Genomic DNA, 21992 nt, shown 5'->3' on the forward strand with positions numbered 1-21992 from the left:
AAAATTCAACATTGATAACCTCTAAATTTTTCTAGGTCAATTTTTTCCCTTCATAACTATCCTGTTACCATTTTCCAAGATAATGCAATATAACATGTAGTTGTATAAATAAAATTGTGAAACAAACATTTTAAAGAGTTGAATGTTTCAACACCATAGTTAAAAAAAATTTTATCTTGTGTATTATTTTATTTTTGACCATTGAGACTGAGATTTGGAGTTTAATGTTTGAACACCATAGTTAATAATATTTTATTTTGGGTATTATTTTATTTATGACCCTTGAGACAGAGATTTAGATCCGATGGGTGCATTCGAGATTTGGTTTCGATAAAATTGTTAACTGGCCCATCACTAATATTGAATGAAGTGGAGTAAGTACCTGCACTTGTCCCGTCTGCCCGCCCAGCACCCAGACCTTGAGCCCACAAGCGGCGTACAGGCCCGTGTTGATGGGCAGCAGCGACGACACGGGGTCCGAGCCCAGGGACAGCACCTGGGGCTCCGCCAGGCACCACGCCCCGTCCGCGCCGCGCCGGAACTGCAGCAGGCTGCCGTTGCCCAGCGCCACGAACACGCAGTCGCAGTGGTGGCGCACCTGTGTCACGGCGCCCGGCACGGCGCAGCTGGCCACCTCCTCCTGGCGCTCCGGCTCACCGGCCGCGTACATCACCAGCCTGCCAGCACACCACCGCGCGGCTCTCACACCACCGTGCGGCTCTCACACCACCGTGCGGCTCTCACACCACCACGCGACTCTCACACCACCGCGCGACTTTCACACCACCGCGCGGCTCTCACACCACCACGTGACTCTCACACCACCGCGCTGCTCTCAACACCACCGCGCTGCTCTCAACACCACCGCGCAATTCTCACACCACCGCGTGACTATCACACCACCGCGCGACTCTCACACCACCGCGCGACTCTCACACCACCGCGCGGCTCTCACACCACCGCGCGGCTCACACCACCGCGCGGCTCACACCACCGCGCGGCTCTCACACCGCGTGACTCTCACACCACCACGTGGCTCTCACACCACCGCGTGACTCTCACACCACCGCGTGGCTCTCACACCACCGCGCGGCTCTCACACCACCGCGCGGCTCTCACACCAATGCGCGGCTCTCACACCGCGTGACTCTCACACCACCACGCGGCTCTCACACCACCGCGTGGCTCTCACACCACCGCGCGGCTCTCACACCACCGCGCGGCTCTCACACCGCGTGACTCTCACACCACCACGTGGCTCTCACACCACCGCGTGGCTCTCACACCACCACATGGCTCTCACACCACCGCGCGGCTCTCACACCACCTCGCGGCTCTCACACCACCACGCGTCTCTCACACCACCTCGCGTCTCTCACACCACCTCGCGGCTCTCACACCACCACGCGTCTCTCAAACCACCGCGCGGCTCTCACACACACTATCACCACCCTGGCACCACGCACCACAGTTGGAAAAAACCCAGGTTTAAAAAAAAAAAAAACACGTTTTTTGTTTGAACCAGCTTCTTTTTATTACATTAGTTATTCTGGTTCTCGGCACGTTCAAATGAAAGCCATACAACATCCCGCTTTCTGCCACTCAAATGTTGAACCCTGAAGAGTTATAACATGAAAAAAAACCGGACTCCAGAGAATCAGCACATCTGACTGGGACTTAAACCACAGAAAGGGTACGGTACTTATTTCCCCACAGGACAGGATTCTCCGGAGAATGGGGATCGGCAGGACAGACTGGGATTTCCCACAACATATTTATCCTAAGTTAACAGTTGTATGATTACTAGAGTGTGAGAGTTATGTGATGAAACTAAACTACACTGACGCTATGATGACCCGGCTGTATCGAGGGCTGTACCGACCTGCGGCTGTCGGTGCCCATTCACACGGTGTCGCCCTGCAGCCCGGGCAGGAACTGTACTGACACTGTGATGACCCGGCTGTATCGAGGCAGTACCGACCTGCGGCTGTCGGTGCCCATCCACACGGTGTCGCCCTGCAGCCCGGGCAGGAACTGTACTGACACTGCGATGACCCGGTTGTATCGAGGGCTGTACCGACCTGCGGCTGTCGGTGCCCATCCACACGGTGTCGCCCTGCAGCCCGGGCAGGAACTGTACTGACACTGCGATGACCCGGTTGTATCGAGGGCTGTACCGACCTGCGGCTGTCGGTGCCCATCCACACGGTGTCGCCCTGCAGCCCGGGCAGGAACTGTACTGACACTGTGATGACCTGGCTGTATCGAGGGCTGTACCGACCTGCGGCTGTCGGTACCCATCCACACGGTGTCGCCCTGCAGCCCGGGCAGGAACTGTACTGACACTGCGATGACCCGGTTGTATCGAGGGCTGTACCGACCTGCGGCTGTCGGTGCCCATCCACACGGTGTCGCCCTGCAGCCCGGGCAGGAACTGTACTGACACTGCGATGACCCGGTTGTATCGAGGGCTGTACCGACCTGCGGCTGTCGGTGCCCATCCACACGGTGTCGCCCTGCAGCCCGGGCAGGAACTGTACTGACACTGTGATGACCTGGCTGTATCGAGGGCTGTACCGACCTGCGGCTGTCGGTGCCCATCCACACGGTGTCGCCCTGCAGCCCGGGCAGGAACTGTACTGACACTGCGATGACCCGGTTGTATCGAGGGCTGTACCGACCTGCGGCTGTCGGTGCCCATCCACACGGTGTCGCCCTGCAGCCCGGGCAGGAACTGTACTGACACTGCGATGACCCGGTTGTATCGAGGGCTGTACCGACCTGCGGCTGTCGGTGCCCATCCACACGGTGTCGCCCTGCAGCCCGGGCAGGAACTGTACTGACACTGCGATGACCCGGTTGTATCGAGGGCTGTACCGACCTGCGGCTGTCGGTGCCCATCCACACGGTGTCGCCCTGCAGCCCGGGCAGGAACTGTACTGACACTGCGATGACCCGGTTGTATCGAGGGCTGTACCGACCTGCGGCTGTCGGTGCCCATCCACACGGTGTCGCCCTGCAGCCCGGGCAGGAACTGTACTGACACTGCGATGACCCGGTTGTATCGAGGCAGTACCGACCTGCGGCTGTCGGTGCCCATCCACACGGTGTCGCCCTGCAGCCCGGGAAGGAACTGTACTGACACTGCGATGACCCGGTTGTATCGAGGGCTGTACCGACCTGCGGCTGTCGGTGCCCATCCACACGGTGTCGCCCTGCAGCCCGGGCAGGAACTGTACTGACACTGCGATGACCCGGTTGTATCGAGGCCTGTACCGACCTGCGGCTGTCGGTGCCCATCCACACGGTGTCGCCCTGCAGCCCAGGCAGGAACTGTACTGGCACTGTGATGACCCGGTTGTATCGAGGGCTGTACCGACCTGCGGCTGTCGGTGCCCATCCACACGGTGTCGCCCTGCAGCCCGGGCAGGAACTGTACTGACACTGCGATGACCCGGTTGTATTGAGGGCTGTACCGACCTGCGGCTGTCGGTGCCCATCCACACGGTGTCGCCCTGCAGCCCGGGCAGGAACTGTACTGACACTGCGATGACCCGGTTGTATCGAGGGCTGTACCGACCTGCGGCTGTCGGTGCCCATCCACACGGTGTCGCCCTGCAGCCCGGGCAGGAACTGTACTGACACTGTGATGACCTGGCTGTATCGAGGGCTGTACCGACCTGCGGCTGTCGGTGCCCATCCACACTGTGTCTCCCTGCAGCCCGGGCAGGCCCGCCGACAGGCCCTTGACGAACTCCATGGCGGTGACCCGCGTCTCCACCAGGTCGAAGGCCCCCGCGTCCTTGAGCAGCCCCGCGTGCTGCTGGTGCTGGGACAGCACGGCTATGTGGCTGCTGGCCCCGTCCGTGGTGCACACCCACAGGTAGCCGCTAGGGCGGGCGCGGCGCGCTCTCCCGCCGCTGCCCTTGCCGCCCGCCACGTGGTAGCAGCCGCAGCGCACCTGTGCAGACGCACAGTCCCCTTGACCCCTCCGCCCTCATTCCCAGGGTTCAGCTAGGGTGTACACACACCATGAGCCCAGCCTTCGACCACGGGGTTCGTGCAGAGCACACAACTTGTTCAACTAGGGTGTCTATGTCTACACGAACATCCCTTTTTTTTCCTGACTTCCCCCGACAAAATATTACAACAACTACTTACCTAATAAGCGAGAAGATTCACTTGTGTCGCTCGTGGACACCACGAACACATTTTTTGTTTATAAATATATATGAATATTTTATTTATTATCATAAATTAATATGTATTATTGATTATTGGGTGAACGGGCTCATGTTAAATTACTAATCTTTATTATTAATTAATATATCTTTATTATTCCTTTGAATTATCGTATGGTCTACTGTTTAATTAAACATACTTTCCATGAAATAGATTTTCGTTATTTATAAATAACTTTACTTCATCAAAAAAAAAATTATTTTCTTGCATAAAAATTGCACCCCTAATTTTCAAAACTTGATTTTAGTATAAAATGTGCAACGATTGTGTGATAAAATGTGGTAGTGTATTTATTTTAATAAAACTGGAATCAGGCTTAAAACTTTAGATACTTGTTTGTGCTTCAAATCAACACTAGAGAGTTGTTTGTATCCCTTAGGTTCACTTAATGATACAAAAGGATTATTAACACTACACAAATTAATGAAAGTATGTTTAATTATACAGTAGACCATACAATAATTCAAAATGATTAAAATACATATGGTTGTAAGACATTTAAATTTTAATAGTATGAAAATATTACTGATATTGAAGTAGCTTGGCTTCTGGGTTGTTGCCGTGTCCTTGGCAAATAATTCACCGATGTTTCAGTCGACATTGCAGTCGCCATCATCAGGGAGCAGTTACCTAGTAGTAGGTAACTGCTCCCTGATGATAGCGACTGCAATGTCGACCAGAAACGTCGGTGAATTATTCGCCAAGGACACGGCTACAACCCAGAAGCCAAACTACTTCAGGCAATGGCCGTGAAAGCCTGCGAATATTACTGATATTGTTTTCTAAATGAGATTGTGTCCATTTCTCCATAATTCCAGGTTTTGAAGACAAACTGTCTGTTCCTTGGGTTTTGCGAGCTTCCCAGCGTATCCCCTGCCGGTGCGGACAAGCTCTGAGAGCGTCGAGACGCACCTCAGTTTGATGCTGCGACTTGTAGACGGGCTGGGCGCGCACGAACAGCGGCATCTTGGTGGACGGCCGGCGCTCCTGCTCCGGGACCTCCCACGCGGGGGAGTTGCTGGGGTCCAGCGCCAGCTGCGCGAGGCGCAGCTCTGCACGGACACACACACACACACGTCACTGCCTCGGTCGCATCGCACGCCTGCACTGGCTCAGGACCAGCCCACACACTCACCCTCCCGCCACTCAGTCACCGCACTAGCATGCAACAAGAACCTGATGGATCAGAACTAACACTTTCACATGATCTGTTAATAATCCTTCTTCACAACTTTTTAACATCACATGATCAAATCTAATACCATTTACTATTTGCAGGAATGGACCTTTATTTCAAGTTAAAGTTGTAGCATTGCACAATGAGGATTTGTCATATACAGATATTTTTTTGGGTCATAAGAATATTGATTAAGAATAACTTTGATATGAAGGATAATAATTTTTTAATATGTAGATAAGGGTAATGGTTCAGAGCTGTTAAGAACTTTGGTTAAATTTCATGGAAAGCCTTAAAATACTTATTTCCTTGAGATATTTAATTATTAATTTGAGGGTTAATTCCAGTCCATAATACTTAATTTTAATATTTGATAATTTCAGTAATTGTTTTGTTTAAAGCAGTGTAGAATATAATTTTACAGGACATTATTTTTAAACTAAAATTTGTTATACTGTATGAATTTCATCTTTGATTACTAAATTTTGAACATTGTATTTAAATTTGTTGGGTAATTTTAAATTCTATTGGATATTGCTAGTGTAATATTTCGAGAAGAGTCTGGAAGGTACAGAAGGAAGAGCGGACAGGCGCGACACCCTGGCGCCAGAAAGTTAATTTTCACCTTGTAAATGCGTGTTTGGGATTTACGCGTCATGTGGACGCACAGCTGTAGCGACCGTCTGGTAGGTTCTCTGGAGGCTACCACTAGCTAGCCAAATAGGGCGAGCCCTGGCATGGAGTGATGCGCCCTTCCGAATTTCCTTATATGGTCATGTTCCTGAATTCTGTACTCTGATTGGTCAGTTGGCCCACGGGGTTGCCTCCCTTGTCTTCACCTTTACAAGGGAAGGTGGTCTCGTCAACCAAGTCACTTGTTGCCCGATCATTGCCGAACCAGGTCGCGCCGTCTGCAAGTCACGACACGATGGAAAATTACTAAGGGACAATTTAACGCCTAGGGGCTGGGGACAGACCGTATTTTTTTTAACTTAAGGTCTTTATTTTCTCGGACTAATTAATTAGAAATTTAGGCCCTAGGCGTCGGCATCGGCCCGACTTCGTGTGATCACGGTCCGCAATTGACGGTACCTTGAGTTATGTAGTTAACCAAGGGACATTACTAAAGTATATATTTTTTTTTGGCGAGTGAAAAGACTCCTCGACCCTCAACGGCAAGATATATGGTGCTGTGGTATGTATTTGGACCTCATCCTATCAAAATCCAAAGACATCGTAAAAATTTGTATAAGAAAAAACAAAAACTGTGCAAATAACAAAGCTCTCGAACTAAATTCATTTGTAAAATTGTGTACTGAAAAGAAATAAACAAAGGTAATTTAATAAACTCTTTTATTTCCAAATAACGTAGAACGCAACCATCTTACTGAAAAAATTCCTAAGGAACATTGTTTGTCTTTGTTTTTTGTTACGTTTCTCTGTGTGCTTAGCTGAGCCACACATACAACGTAACAAAGTACTAAAAGTGTTAAATCATAATCTTCATTTAATTTAATGTGTGACTATAAAATTAAATGAAGCATAAAAAAATATATATATAAAACACAGCTATAAATTTAAATTTCAAGACTTCTAGAACCATTACCGTTAAATTCAGGAATTTTTTGCAAATTTTATGGTCTGTAGACACCCTGTCAGAAGAAGAGTTGTTACGGGTAGCCCTGTACCCGAACATGAGTATGTGTGTGCCCCTACGAAGTGTAATAATGTACTGCCATGTGCATGTGTGTGTATAAAATGTGTGTTAAATTGTACTGTAACTATGCTAGTTGACCAGGCTCTCAGATCAAAGTAGAACTTAATGTTAACACGTCAACAGCCCTGTGTTTTCTCCAGTTACCGACATAGCTGTTTTCTCCGAAGCTTCGCATCTGTTTCGAATCTTCAAAACATCGGAAGCCTGAAGATTTGCTCATTAAAATATTTAGTATTTTTTTTCCTTTTGAATTCTAAATTTTTGCTTGAATAAAGTTGGTTACTTTAAAAAAAATCAACATACGGCACTCTTGTTTGCTTTTGTGAATGCTCAATATTTATATTACACACGGTTATAATTTTATTGAATGAATTTTGACGATTCTTTTTTTTTTTACGTCATTTCTGAATTTCGTAAAGTGAGGGTAATACAGCTTCACTGAGAACAATATTCACGATTCGATTCCACTTAAATATTTTAGACATTGTATTCCTGTATTGGATCTTTGAATATATATACTGTATAGAAGTCGCGAGTGGATAGGATTTACTCTACGTTTTTCAGGAGCGTATGATAAGCATCTTGGGAACTTCACCGCTGCAGTGCGCTGCCATAACGCCCTGTATCGTCTTAGGTTGTTATTTGCACGTTAAGAGCGCAGCACTGTCGCCCGCTGTCATTCCCCCCCCCCCCCCCCCCCCCAACCCAACATTCACTGCAGCTCAAGGTCGTTCAACGGGAGGGTGGGGAAGGGGTGTTTGAAGAGTTCGACACTTGTCCGCTAGGGACCACCACAAGCCGATGCCCTAGAGATGGTGGCGATTGCGGCGGTGAATTAACCAACTATCTCAAAACCGTATTAGAAATTTTAACCTGGTCTGGTGACTTCTATACAGTATATATATTCAAAGATCGAGTGTTCGCCGAAGTGGCTAGCGAGGGGGAACGTGGGAACCGCCGGCTCACCGGTGATCCACTCCTTCTTGACGGAGGGGTTGTCCGTCTGGAAGGTGTAGGTCTCCTCCTTGGCACGGCCGCGCACGGACAGCTGCAGGCAGCACGAGTCTGCCCACGCCATCTCCTCATCCTTCTGCTGGATCGAGGTCTGGATGGAGTGCAGTATGTGCCTGGCCGTGTCCGGGCCCAGCTCCTGCGCGTCACGCAACCACCACGACGCTCTCACCACGCTCACCGCGACGCTATCACCACACTCACCACGACGCTCACCGCGACGCTCTCACCACGATGCTCTCACCACGATGCTCTCACCATGCTCACCGCGACGCTCTCACCACGCTCACCACAATGCTCACCGCGACGCTCTCACCACGACGCTCTCTCCACGCTCTCACCACGCTCACCGCGACGCTCTCACTACGCTCACCACGACACTCTCACCATGCTCACGACACTCTCACCACGCTCACCGCGACGCTCTCACCGCGACGCTCTCACCACGACGCTCTCACCACGCTCACCGCAAAGCTCTCACCATGCTCACCACGATGCTCTCACCACGATGCTCTCACCACGCTCACCACAACGCTCTCACCACGACGCTCTCACCGCATGTAATAATATAAATAAAATTACAGTATGTTATTTTTTAACCCTTGACGCCTAGATATGGATTTGAGGGGTACATTCAAGGTACTCTGTGGGATTTTAGTTATAGAAAATCTTGGATCTGACATCACGACTAAATACACATTTTAGAGCGGCTGAAAATTTTCACGACGGACGCACCTTCCACCACAGCTAACACGCGTCAGTCAAATACAACACCTGTCCCGTGCGGCCGGGGAAAATTGTCTCGCCGACATGGCGTTTTTTTCTCCCCAACATTTTTCTACCAGGTTCAAAAAAAAATGTTTAGAATTGATTCAAAAATGGTTTGAACACATCAGAAACGGTTTTAACTAGTTTAGAAAAAAAGTTTCAGCCGCTCCAAAAATGTGTATCTAGTCGTGATGTCAGATCCAAGATTTTCTATAATTAAAATCCCACAGAGTACCTCGAATATACATCTCGAATCCAAATGTAGGCGTCAACGGTTAAAAATAACATACTGTAATTTTATTCATATGATTACATGTTAAATGTACAATATCTTGGGGAACGGTAACACGACAGGTATGAAGATAGGTTATCAGTATTGAATTTTTTAACTAATGTTATCATCTTTAATGTTTTCCATGAATTTTTTTCCTCGAATATTGAATCTTCCAAATGCTAAGGATTTGATGGTATCTGTGGGTTCAAGGATTTGATTGACCCATCCATAGTATTTAATTATGAGCCTATCAAGATGGTTTTAACATACCATGAATTACCTTATCCAAATTTCTTTAAGACAATAGCAATACTTTTTATTCAATATTTTAGTGGAGAAAATAAACACAAATATCAGCAAGTGAAAGAAAAATTTTTGAGTAGAACTACTGCAACTAATCACAGTTACAGCTGTATGTATCAAAATTTCTTTTTTCACCCTTTATTGTTTTCTCCATTTTGCATGTAAAGGTTTAATTATATTCAATAATGGCAGAACCACACACAGTATTATATAGGCAAGTAAAAAATTAATGTTTTTAAGAATCACTGATTCACTTCAAGAAGAAACATCTCATGTTCAACTCACATACTCATTTGTTTGACTTACAAACACAGAAGTGTGCGTTAAATGTCATTTTAATTCCTTAAAATAATAATGGTTCTTACAGATATTATGGTTGTATTTTTAACACAAAATTGAAGGGCTTCAAACTAACAATTTGTAGGGCATAATCTGCAGCTATATACTACTTTTTAATTTCAAGGATGGAAGTGATGTAACGTATTTCTTTACCACCTAATGGCTCAGAATTTTTTTTTAATATACATGCGTAGAGACCATATCATTAGAAAGATTGTACTTATCTAATTATATCAATGTATCTTAATTATGAAAATATAAAATGTTATTTAAAAAAAAAAGAAAATTACCAACATTTTCTGGTAAAATACGTTGTTAACACAGTGCAGTCCCGCTAATCCGAGCAAGTTTAGGGTAAAAATATATGTTTGAAATAATTTATTCCTTTGCATTATAAAAATTATTTTGTTATCGTGACCCAATTACCAAATATTAAATTATTTTTGTACTTTTAAAACTGTTATAAGCTGTGATAACATCATGTTTATGGAGACGTACTTCACTACACGTTGTTCCATTACAGCAATTATCCTAAAATATGGTAATCTGAAAGGTCTCTGCCCAAAGTGGTTTGGATCAGCGGGACTCCACTTTATTATTGTAGATTTTTGCCCACTCTTTATGTCTACATGGCACCCAAATAAAATAAATAAATCAATTAATTAACTGATGGATGTTATCTTTAAAAGATTTGTGCAATGGGAGTGCATGACTTGAAGTAAGCTATTGGACATAAGCCATTGCTAAGCACATGTATGTCTGTAGAAGAAAACTAAAAAAAACCTAAAGACAAAAACACAAATTAAGCAAAAAATTGCTGTTGTCAACTGGATATTAACACCACATAATATTCCATAACAGGAATATGGTCAAAACACAAAAGAAAAACAAAGAAAAATGGACAAAGAGAATGAAAAAAAAAACCACAAATGATGACAAGTAACTAATGGGTAGAGACCTGCAAAATTCGCGGATTCATTAGGCAATAGACTAGAATTCAAACACATATACCTCTGAGATAATTTTGCTATTGGTTTACTGTTCATCTGGACGAATCTCAACCAGTTATAAACCCTCAAACAAAGAAGGATTGAATCACAGACAAACCAGCTAAAATGTTTAACTTTTGAACTTTTTCTTAATTTTTATCTATATATTTTTTAAATTTTGATCGGTTACTAAATTAACAGCATTTCTGCACCAAGGGTGCGGGCAGTTTTATTCAGTCACAAGGGTGTCAAAAATATGTAGGCAAACAGGCAAATTTCCAGATTAAAATCAGTAGTAGGGATATTTTAAATACAAATAATTTAAAAGGCACACATTTTTACTAACGGCTGTTACATTTTGAGTTTTGATAATGGATTTTTTTTTTGTTAAGTTTAAGAATGTTTGGTATGAAATAAAATGTAGATAAGTTACAAGTCGGCAGCCGACGAACTTGCGTTATTTTCCCAAGTGTTTAGGGGTGTGTGCAGTCCATCCTGAAGGCCATCGTAACCGCGAATATTGCAGGTCTCTGCACGATGGGACACGGGGACCGACCTTGTAGGTGCCCTTCAGGGACGACACGAGGTCGGCTATCCTGCTGACCACCTCGTAGTCGTGCATCAGGTCGCTCATCTCCGCGCACAGGCCGTCCACGCCGTTGGTCGCGTTGGCGGAGCTGTCAGAGTTGGTGGCGCTGTGGTTCGACTTGAGGCTGGAGCCGCGGTGGAGGCCGGCCGTCAGGATCCGGCTGAGCGTGGGCGACGCGCTCGTGTCCACCACCTGCCGAGAGCGTCTCCCCTGTCACTCGCTCGCCGGCCAGTCGCAGAGCTCACCAAGAAACACTCATTAAAGTCAGGCCTGCTCGCCTGTCCGAATATTTTAAATTTCATGTACTACCAAAAAAAAATTATACAATTTGCATTCACTTGAATTTCAAGTACTTAAACTTTTAAATTATGAGTATTTAATTCAAGGGCGTAGCCAGGGGGGGGGGGGGAGGAGGTTTTAGGGGGTTCAACTCCCCCCCCCCCCCCCCCCCTTTAGCACCTAATCTTTAATTAATTTCTTATTCATCACTCAAACAAATTTCATATTAAAATTAATAAAATTTTTACCATTATAATATTTAAATTTAAGTATCGAAAACTGCTAAAATAGCACTATTTTACACAAAGTCCAAATTTTCCCGGGGGAGGACCCCCGGACCCCCTGCTTTAATACGGGGGGGGGGGGACATGCTTCTTAACACCCCCCATACACATATCCTGATTAGGCCAATGTTTAATTGCATTATAAATTGTAGTGAAACTGCTGTATTTCACTTTTCAGTTAAGTATCTGCATTAAAATTACTTATGATTTAATAATAGAACCAAGATTTCATGGTTTTATTTTTATGCCAGTATCATTTTAGAAATAAGAGATTTTGATTTTATCATTTTTTTAATTTTATTTTTATAAATCCTATCTATTCATAAATAATATAGTTACTATTAAAATAATATTACACAAAAATGTTTCTTGAAATATATTTCATCAAAATAGTGTGATTTGTATTGTGGTACATGATGCACTTAAACAATGAAATATTTGGCATAAGCATTTCTAGCACAGAATTGCTCAGTAGCTACTATAAAAATTAATTGACAAGAATATGCGTTTTTGAAAAAATGTTACATCACAAATCAGTAATGTAAAGATGAGTTTTAAAAAAAAAAAGTGGAATGAACTAAGAAAAAATATATTTTGTAGATTTTGGGCCTATATTTCTAAGCAAATAATTCTAATAAAATAAATTACAAACATTAAATAAAATCAACTGAAATATATTTTTTTTGTAATTTGAGTTATATTTTGTTAAAACACTTACTAATTAAATGATTTTAGTAGCATTCATTGTACCTATATGGTGTAATAACTTGCATTGCAGTATTATAATTAAGGTACATGTATATTAAAGAGCTTTCAGGTGTTATTTTGGATTTGTAGCAATTCACTGTGATTCACTGTTCACCCTGAGTGTAACCCTAAAATATAGATGTTTAAATTCCCAGTTTAAATACATTAATACACCCTAGCCATGCGATCACAGAAAGCAGTGATACCACAATGCTACAGGCCTCACATATCAGGGCTTCAGAAGCTAGGTTGTTAATAGTCAGCGGTGAAAAAACAGACTATTAAGTCATAGTGAAGTATCTGTGTGTGCGCGTGTGTAAATTTTTTTACTCTATTAATTGACTTTGAACCTGAACACCTTTTTGCAAGCTACAAATCTCGCCATGTCACGCTGGTACGTAAGTGGATGTGTACCTCAATATCGGAGACTGGGTAAGTCCACTTAAGCCCCAAGCGCTCGGTGCTGTTGAAGTCTTCGGACGGCCGCGGCGATACGGAAACGCAAACCACCATGTCGTTCAACAGGAGCAGCCTTCGAGGCTTGGACTTCGTGATGAAGCCAGACTGGTTGTACTCCTGTACACAACAGCAAAACAGCTTCCAACAAGGAGCACAGCAAAACAATGAACACAACAAGGAGCACAGCAAAACAATGAACACAACAAGGAGCACAGCAAAACAATGAACATTAAAAGAGAAACTATTATGATACTACACTAAAACCAACAGTGTAAAATCCAAGGTGAACGTATTTTTTTTTTTTTTTTTCGAATTTGGAAGACTTAAAATTAGAGCACAGAAAACCTAGACAAAATACTTGAGATCACTTGTGTGGTCTTGCAAAAAGGGCATAATCCCAAACAACAACGTTTTTTACTATTATATCTAAAGAAACTTCGAAAAAATATCCAATTTACCAAATACAAACTCAAAATATAAAATTACAGGGGTGGTAGTCTAAATTATTTTGCTTATATATTTTCATTATTTTGATGATTTCAAATAAATTGTTTATGACAGTTTTTATCAATTTGATAAGAAATAATTCAACACTTTTTGGAAACTTGAGTTAACAGCTATTTGTAATAAAATCCTGGTATGAACTATGAGAATTTAATCATGTGATGTACATTTTCAATTGTGAAACTACTTATTTTTGGGCATATCATTCAAATTAAGTTTGTATTCATTTTTGAATTAGATAATAAAATTACATTTTACAACAAAGGCTGCATACAAATAGTTACTTTAAAAATGTAATCACACAATTTCAGTTCTCAATTCACACTAGGATTGGAATATTAATTAATCAATAATCTCCAAACATTTGAACTTATTTACAAAACAATATTAGTGTACAATAAACAATAATTATACTACTATGAAGATAATAAACATAATGAATAGAAATAACAATAAAATAGAATAAAATATGATAAAATATTAAATCATTAAATACTGCCAATTTCAGCACAAAGAGCTGCACTACAATAAAGAATAATTTTGGTCCCTTCAAAGTTCTTTAGAGTACAGCTTTACTGCATAAGGAATAATTCTGGGTTTATAAGAAGATTAAGGGAAAAAATGAACAACTGGACGCGGTGTAAACCAATAAAAGCTCTTGAAAAAAATGTGCGCTTCAGTTTGCAATTAATTTTTTAATTTTTTTTTCTTCTTAAATTCAAAAATGTCATAAAATGAATTTTAAAATACCCTTCCCACGTACAGTTGAACCTCATTTATCCAGACTAACAGTGACCAAAGACAATCCAGACAATCAAAAAACTGGATAACTCAGGTGATATGGGTAATAAGTAAATTAAAATTTTTTTCTAGTACGCAGACTTACTGTTTAGTACAATAAAAAAACCTATGTTTTGTAAAAAAAAAATTCCATAGTATACATTTCCAGTGTACTTAAAAGTAATTTAAAAAATACAAAAATAACAATTCACATCTATTCTTAACGAAGAAATAATCAAAATTATTCTGTTTAAAACATGACTGGTGATTTAACGGTACATTATCGTGAGGTAAGTAAGCATGTTTGTTTGCGTAGATGGAGAATAAAACGACTGTTATTTTCATGTGAACGTTAAAATGTCCGCGAGTGTGACCCGGGCGAGCGAGCGGCAGGGCCTCACCAGCTGGGTGACGTTGTCCTCGCGCAGCAGGTAGCGGTTGGCGTCGGACAGCGGCCGCGCCGAGAACTTGCCCCCGATGTGGCGCAGGGTCTCCTTGAAGGCCTGGAACTGCTCCGCCTCGCGCTTGCGCTCGTTCAGCATCTCGGCGAGCGACTCGAGCTGCGTCAGGGCCAGCTGCAGCGACATGCGGTCGTGGTGGCCTTGCGGCGTGTGCTTCAGGAGGTCCTGGGAAACACCACGACGATCACTCGACACTCCCTCCCGCCTCTCTGCATCACCCTCATCGCCTCTCCGCATCACCTTCATCGCCTCTCTGCATCACCCTCATCGCCTCTCTGCATCACCTTCATCGCCTCTCTGCATCACCCACTCCGCCTCTCTGCATCACCCTCATCGCCTCTCCGCATCACCCATATTGCCTCTCCGCATCACCCTCATCGCCTCTCCGCATCACCCACATCGCCTCTCCGCATCACCCTCATCGCCTCTCCGCATCACCCTCATCGCCTCTCCGCATCACCCTCATCGCCTCTCCGCATCACCCTCATCCGCATCACCCTCATCGCCTCTCCGCATCACCCTCATCGCCTCTCCGCATCACCCTCATCGCCTCTCCGCATCACCCTCATCGTCTCTCCGCACCACCCTCATCGCCTCTCCGCATCACCCTCATCGCCTCTCCGCATCACCCTCATCGCCTCTCCGCATCACCCTCATCGCCTCTCCGCATCACCCTCATCGCCTCTCCGCATCACCCTCATCGCCTCTCCGCACCACCCTCATCGCCTCTCCGCACCACCCTCATCGCCTCTCCGCACCACCCTCATCGCCTCTCCGCATCACCCTCATCGCCTCTCCGCATCACCCTCATCGCCTCTCCGCATCACCCTCATCGCCTCTCCGCATCACCCTCATCGCCTCTCCGCATCACCCTCATCGCCTCTCCGCATCACCCTCATCGCCTCTCCGCATCACCCTCATCGCCTCTCCGCATCACCCTCATCGCCTCTCCGCATCACCCTCATCGCCTCTCCGCACCACCCTCATCGCCTCTCCGCACCACCCTCATCGCCTCTCCGCACCACCCTCATCGCCTCTCCGCATCACCCTCATCGCCTCTCCGCACCACCCTCATCGCCTCTCCGCATCACCCTCATCGCCTCTCCGCACCACCCTCATCGCCTCTCCGCATCACCCTCATCGCCTCTCCGCATCACCCTCATCGCCTCTCCGCATCACCCTCATCGCCTCTCCGCATCACCCTCATCGCCTCTCCGCATCACCCTCATCGCCTCTCCGCATCACCCTCATCGCCTCTCCGCACCACCCTCATCGCCTCTCCGCATCACCCTCATCGCCTCTCCGCACCACCCTCATCGCCTCTCCGCACCACCCTCATCGCCTCTCCGCATCACCCTCATCGCCTCTCCGCATCACCCTCATCGCCTCTCCGCACCACCCTCATCGCCTCTCCGCACCACCCTCATCGCCTCTCCGCATCACCCTCATCGCCTCTCCGCATCACCCTCATCGCCTCTCCGCACCACCCTCATCGCCTCTCCGCACCACCCTCATCGCCTCTCCGCATCACCCTCATCGCCTCCGCATCACCCTCATCGCCTCTCCGCATCACCCTCATCGCCTCTCCGCACCACCCTCATCGCCTCTCCGCATCACCCTCATCGCCTCTCTGGACTTCATCGTAAGTCGAACCCTACCTTTCTATATGCCCTCCTCCGAAAAACTAAAATTTACTAATAACCCTCCACACCAGGATAACTTTCATCCACTCTGAAAATCAATTTACACATCATCCTTCACTGCTGCAAAACCTAAATTAGCATGGTGCTGCACAGTGTACAACTTTTAAATTGTGATTACCGTTGTTTTGGAACCTGAGATGCCGATATGCCACCTTTCCTGACGTGTTTCCATAACAGACTGGCAATCGTAAATTTTGTGTAAAACTACAACATGAAATTCAGATTGGCACAGCATTTATACCATATAATTGAGATTAACATTACTTTTAGGAAGGAAAATAATTTTTTTAAATGCGGACAGAAATAAATATGCATCGGGTGCGCTCCGTTCAGCTCAAGACGCGCCGGACGCCTGCACGGGAACACGCCGGGGAGCGGACGGGCGCCTGGTCTCACCTGGAGGAACAGGATGAACTGTGGGAACCTCTGCACTGGCTTCACCATCAGCCCGAAGAAGGACAGCCGGTCGTGGGCGCTGATCTGCTTCACCTGCAAACACACACACAACACTCCATGCACGGGCGTCTCTGGCTACTTGTGCAACAATTGACTGTTACAAACAGTTAACTTAACCATTTTCAGGTAATGTAAAAATTTGCTATGCACAGAGTAAAATTTGCTATGCACCTGTTGTGAGCTGTTAGTTAGTTGCTGAACAGTTCAAAGTGGGAATTTTTTTTTTCATTGATCAAAATTTTGTTACAGTAATGTCTGTGTGTAACACTGCACCGAGTGAATATCTTCTATTATCCTACAGGTTGCATTATCTCTGAGAACATGCACTGTACAGAAAGGGAAAGAAAAAAAAAGGAAAAAAAAAAACTAGATATTTTCAAGTACATCCAGTAGTTTTATTTATACTATTTTCATGTTTATAAAATACTTTTTACAGTGATGACATAAAGTAGTAGATCAGGTGTCAAATAAAAATTACATACAAAGCATAGTTTGAAAATATACAAGACATTTTGTACCTTACTCGACAGAGGTACTAGCATTTAAAAGTAAATAGATTTCTTTTATGTCCCGCCCAACCACCCAAACGTTATGTGCCGGAGGCGCCCATTATCCCGTGGTTTTATATTCAGACAGATTACACCGACAAAAATTTAAGACTTCATTGATGATGTCTTTATTTTCACGAATGTTGCACATAAATGTGTCACTAATGCTGTGTATTATATACATTAAATTACTCAAATTGTGGCATAAATAATATTCTTTTTATCAAAACAAGATACCGTGTTAGTGGTGCTACTAAACCTACTTAACTTTATTAGCTGTAACAAAATCATATTAAATAAATTTTGAGGCTCTAATCTCTTTCTGGTGCTGAATTATAGTTTAAAATTTAAATTTTACTTTATTTACAATCTTATTACAATACTATTACTATTAATAAAAAGATTAAATATGCAATGTGGTCATTTGGCACATTGTCATAATAATTTTCTTTACATTAACCTATACTACAAACAAAAAATGTAACTTCTATACGAGCACCTTATTCACATTTTTTAATAATAAATTCAGTCTTCATTTTAATTTTCCAAATTAACATCCTAAATTTAAAGGTGTTAACTGCAAAGCAACTGTACAAACATATTTTAGTTTCTTTGTGCTTCATAATATAACTTGTAAAAATTAATAATTTTTTGTATTAATAGGTACTGGTTGCTTACAAATTTCTCATAAGAAAAATTCAAATAGCGAAATATCATGGGAAAATGTGTATAGTTGTAAAATTCTTTTGTAAATCTAATCCGACTGACGATAAAGTATATAACCATGCATCTCCCGTTACGTGGTGTCGTATTCGTCATACATAGTTTGATGGGAGGCACATAAAGATAAACTGTGTGTCATGTTTATCATTGAGTGTTATTCTACGCATTTATATTACGTAACGTATATTTTCCTACACAATTTTTGGAACACATTAAATAAATAAGCCTCACTATTTACAGAAACTAATGCTTCGGAATACACAATTTCGAATAGCACGGACATTTTTGGGAACGCATTAGTCGTGCTAAGTGAGGGATAGGTGTACTTTAGTGCCTATATTTCCTGTTGGTTAAGCTTAAAAAGAAAATGCAAATAAAAATAAATTAATAAATTAATAAATTAATAAATGGTGACTAATAGATTTCTAAACGCTCGATTTTTTTAGCACTACTCGTCTTGAATCAACATCAAAACGCGCCACTCGAGCACGCCGCGATGCAATGAAGTGTGGGACAGACCACAGCGAAGCAGGAAGGGACGGAGCCGACTTATAGATTTCTAAACACTTGATTATTTTAGCACTACTCGACTTGAATCTACGTTAAAAGGTGCCGCTCATACACCCCCCACTGCAAAGAAGTGTGGGACAGACGGGGGCGAAGCGGGAAGGGACGGGGGGCGGAGCTCTTGGACGCACCTTGAGGAAGTCAGCGAGGGCGGACTTGCGCTTGGCCTCCTGCTTGGCCAGGTCCATGGCCACCGAGAAGTTGTTGATGAAGCCGCTGTAGATGTCCAGCACGATGGACTTGGAGAAGCTGGCCACGAACACGTCTCCGATGCGCTCGTCGCGGTCCCAGCTGCGGATGCTCTCCGTCAGCGCGATGCGGAACAGCGTGTGGCACTGCAGGATCTCGGGCAGGCGGTGGAACAGCGTCGAGATCTTGGCCCCGTTCAGGATGGGCGGGTTGCTCTCCTCCAGGGGCTTCTTGTAGTCCTGCGGGCAAGCACTACGCCCCTGCCACTCTGACCCTCCCGAGCACAGCGCACACGACAGCGGAGAGGGGGATAACGTGGGACAAGATTTACTTCTTTCACCCTCCACACCGGGATAACTTCCATCCACTCTGAAAATCGATTCACACATCATCCTTCACTGCTAAGTGTTTTATTGCAAAACCTATATTAGCATGGTGCTGCACAGTGTACAACTTTTCAATTGTGATTACCATCCCATTACCATTGTTTTGGAACCTGAGATGCCGATATGCCACCTTTCTCCTGACAAGTTAATACCAAAAAGTAAGTCAATACACAGAAAAAAAACACAGAGATGCAAGTTATATCATGGAATCAAGCAGCATTTAACAAAACTTCCATTCAAATAAAAAAATAAAATAAAGAAAATAATAATAATATTTGAAACTTAATGAATGTCATTATTTCTGGACAAAAATTGCACCAAAGTGTTTAAATAAAAATAATTAATTTTATTTGTTTTATTGTGCATCTCTTATTGAATTTATTTCTAAACCACAAATGCTCACCAATTTATTTTTATTGTTCTGTAGGTGTCTGTTTCAGGCCAGTTTATTGCAAAATATTTTGTCGTAAAAATGCAGCATGCAAATAAACTATTATAGTGGAGTAAGTACTAAAAAAAACAGTAACAATAACACAGAAATCTTCTGTTTTGGAAATGAGATTGGACTAAAAATAAAATCATAAAATATTGTTTATAGGAATAATGTATGAAACATAGTCAGAAAATTGCCAGACTTTTAGCAGGTTTTTCCATCGCCATGTTTGTTACAATTGCGAACCTCCGATAAGAACCTACATTATGTATTCTATTGTTTAGTTTTATCTAGTTAGTAAATGAATATTTTGTTTTATTGTTGAAATAGATTATATATTGAAGAGTGAAGCTTTACTTCTAGTGTGTGTGTGGCTACACACCTATATGGCTATATACTGTATCATTCAAGACTAAACACAGAAGCAACACAGCAAAAGGAAATGAAGGGAAGAATCAACCACGCCCAATTTCAGGGGCGTAGTCGGGATTTCAGCTCAGAAGAAGGAAGGGAGAAAGGTAGTGGGTTGAATATTATTTAGCATTTCCTCACAAACAAAAATATAAACATACATATTTTACATACAATCCAGGAAAAACGAAATGAGTAACAAAAAAAAATCTAAAAAGAAAATTATCACCAATTCTAAAAAATTTTGGAAATGGAGGGGTGTTATTTTTGACTAAGCCCCTACCCTAGTCCTTCAGCTGCACTGGGGTTAGACATGAGTCCTCCCACCCCATGGTTTACCCTCACACGGTGCTTACCGAGAATATCTTCCTTCGCGCTCAAACGTTTTACACCCTCCTGCATTTTATCCTACCAAAGATAAATTCACTCCAACCCAATTATTTCAAATGTTTCAGGCTTACATCAAGAGCAATGCAAGCCTCCCCCCAAAGAGCAACAAAGAGTTCCGACTGAAATTTGGCAATTTAAAATCCTGACTTTTAACAGTAAAGATTCCTGACTCGTTTTAAATGTGCCAAAAAAATTTAAATCGAATAACAACTAAATCACAAAAACTCACCACATATTACTGATTCAGGCGTTCCCATTTCCCCCAGCCGTTCATTCCGTCGATGCCCCATTCTCGTCTCCCCAGTGGAGGACACGAGGGGACGGGTAGAAGGGGATGTTTCTCAAAAAGAAATTTAACTTTGAGTAGGTATACATTTTATATTTTTGTTGTTATTAAAAAGTTAAAATTTTCACTACATGAAATTAAAATACATTATTTATTTGAATGAAAATAAGGGAAGTTACTTTACAACATTAAAGTGTGTTTGTTCCCCTCTCCAAGGATGCCGTCAGTAGAGACCGGAAAATTCGCGGTTTCATTTCGCGATAGGCTAGAATCCAAGTGCGTGTAACTTATTTCCGCTTCAGTAATTGGAACACAGTTTGCCTGAAGGAATGTGAGCCAATGAATAATTAGAGACTGGAAAAATTCACGCTTTGGATGACCTCTAGGATAGACTCCAAAACCCCCTACACACTTCGGAAAATGCCACCTGCTCATTGGCTACTGACTCGTGACACCTGTTAAGTGGGACGCTTGCGATTCGATACTTTTTTGGTTGAAGGTTTTTAATTGGCTCAAAGTCCTTAAGATAAACTGTGAGCCAATCAAAGAAGCAATATAAAGGTAAAGTTGTTTGGATTCTACCATATCGTGAAATGAATGCGCGAATTTTTCCAGTCTCTAACAATGAACCAGTGGTAGAAGCAGCACTAAGCTATAATTATTTGAATTGTAGCATATGACGAAATGAATACGCGAACTTTCCTGGTCCCTACTCATCGGCCACCGGGCACTGGTTCACCCCGGGACTGCGCACAGGGGACGGCGGGCGACGGGGCACTCACGTTGACGAGCCTCTGCAGCGTGGCGACGTACGAGTTCTCCGAGTGGACGATGGCGGCCACGATGTGGCGTCTCTTGAGCTGCTGTGGGGACAGGTCGGGGGGCGCGGGAGGGAGCGACGGCGGCGCCTGGCGACGCTGCAGGGCGCAGGTGAAGTTGGCGAAGCCCGTCGCCGACTCCTCCTCCACCTGGTGTCA

At 44.0% G+C, this 21992-nt stretch overlaps 1 protein-coding gene across 1 annotated transcript in view; it reads right to left on the minus strand.

Moving 5' to 3' along the window:
- The window catches only part of LOC134537090 (rho guanine nucleotide exchange factor 10-like protein), a 188520-nt gene that overhangs the window by 3240 nt on the left and 163288 nt on the right, over positions 1-21992 (minus strand). The window contains exons 4-13 of the mRNA XM_063377361.1: positions 21798-21983; positions 19052-19348; positions 17023-17115; positions 14864-15088; positions 13134-13295; positions 11377-11601; positions 8103-8286; positions 5155-5294; positions 3681-3961; positions 383-677 (exon numbers count right to left, since the gene is read on the minus strand). Coding sequence (XP_063233431.1) covers positions 383-677; positions 3681-3961; positions 5155-5294; positions 8103-8286; positions 11377-11601; positions 13134-13295; positions 14864-15088; positions 17023-17115; positions 19052-19348; positions 21798-21983 — 2088 coding nt within the window. The remainder of the gene's footprint in view (positions 1-382; positions 678-3680; positions 3962-5154; positions 5295-8102; positions 8287-11376; positions 11602-13133; positions 13296-14863; positions 15089-17022; positions 17116-19051; positions 19349-21797; positions 21984-21992) is intronic.

Source organism: Bacillus rossius, chromosome 11, assembly GCF_032445375.1.
Source record: "Bacillus rossius redtenbacheri isolate Brsri chromosome 11, Brsri_v3, whole genome shotgun sequence".
NCBI classification, from domain to species: domain Eukaryota; kingdom Metazoa; phylum Arthropoda; class Insecta; order Phasmatodea; family Bacillidae; genus Bacillus; species Bacillus rossius.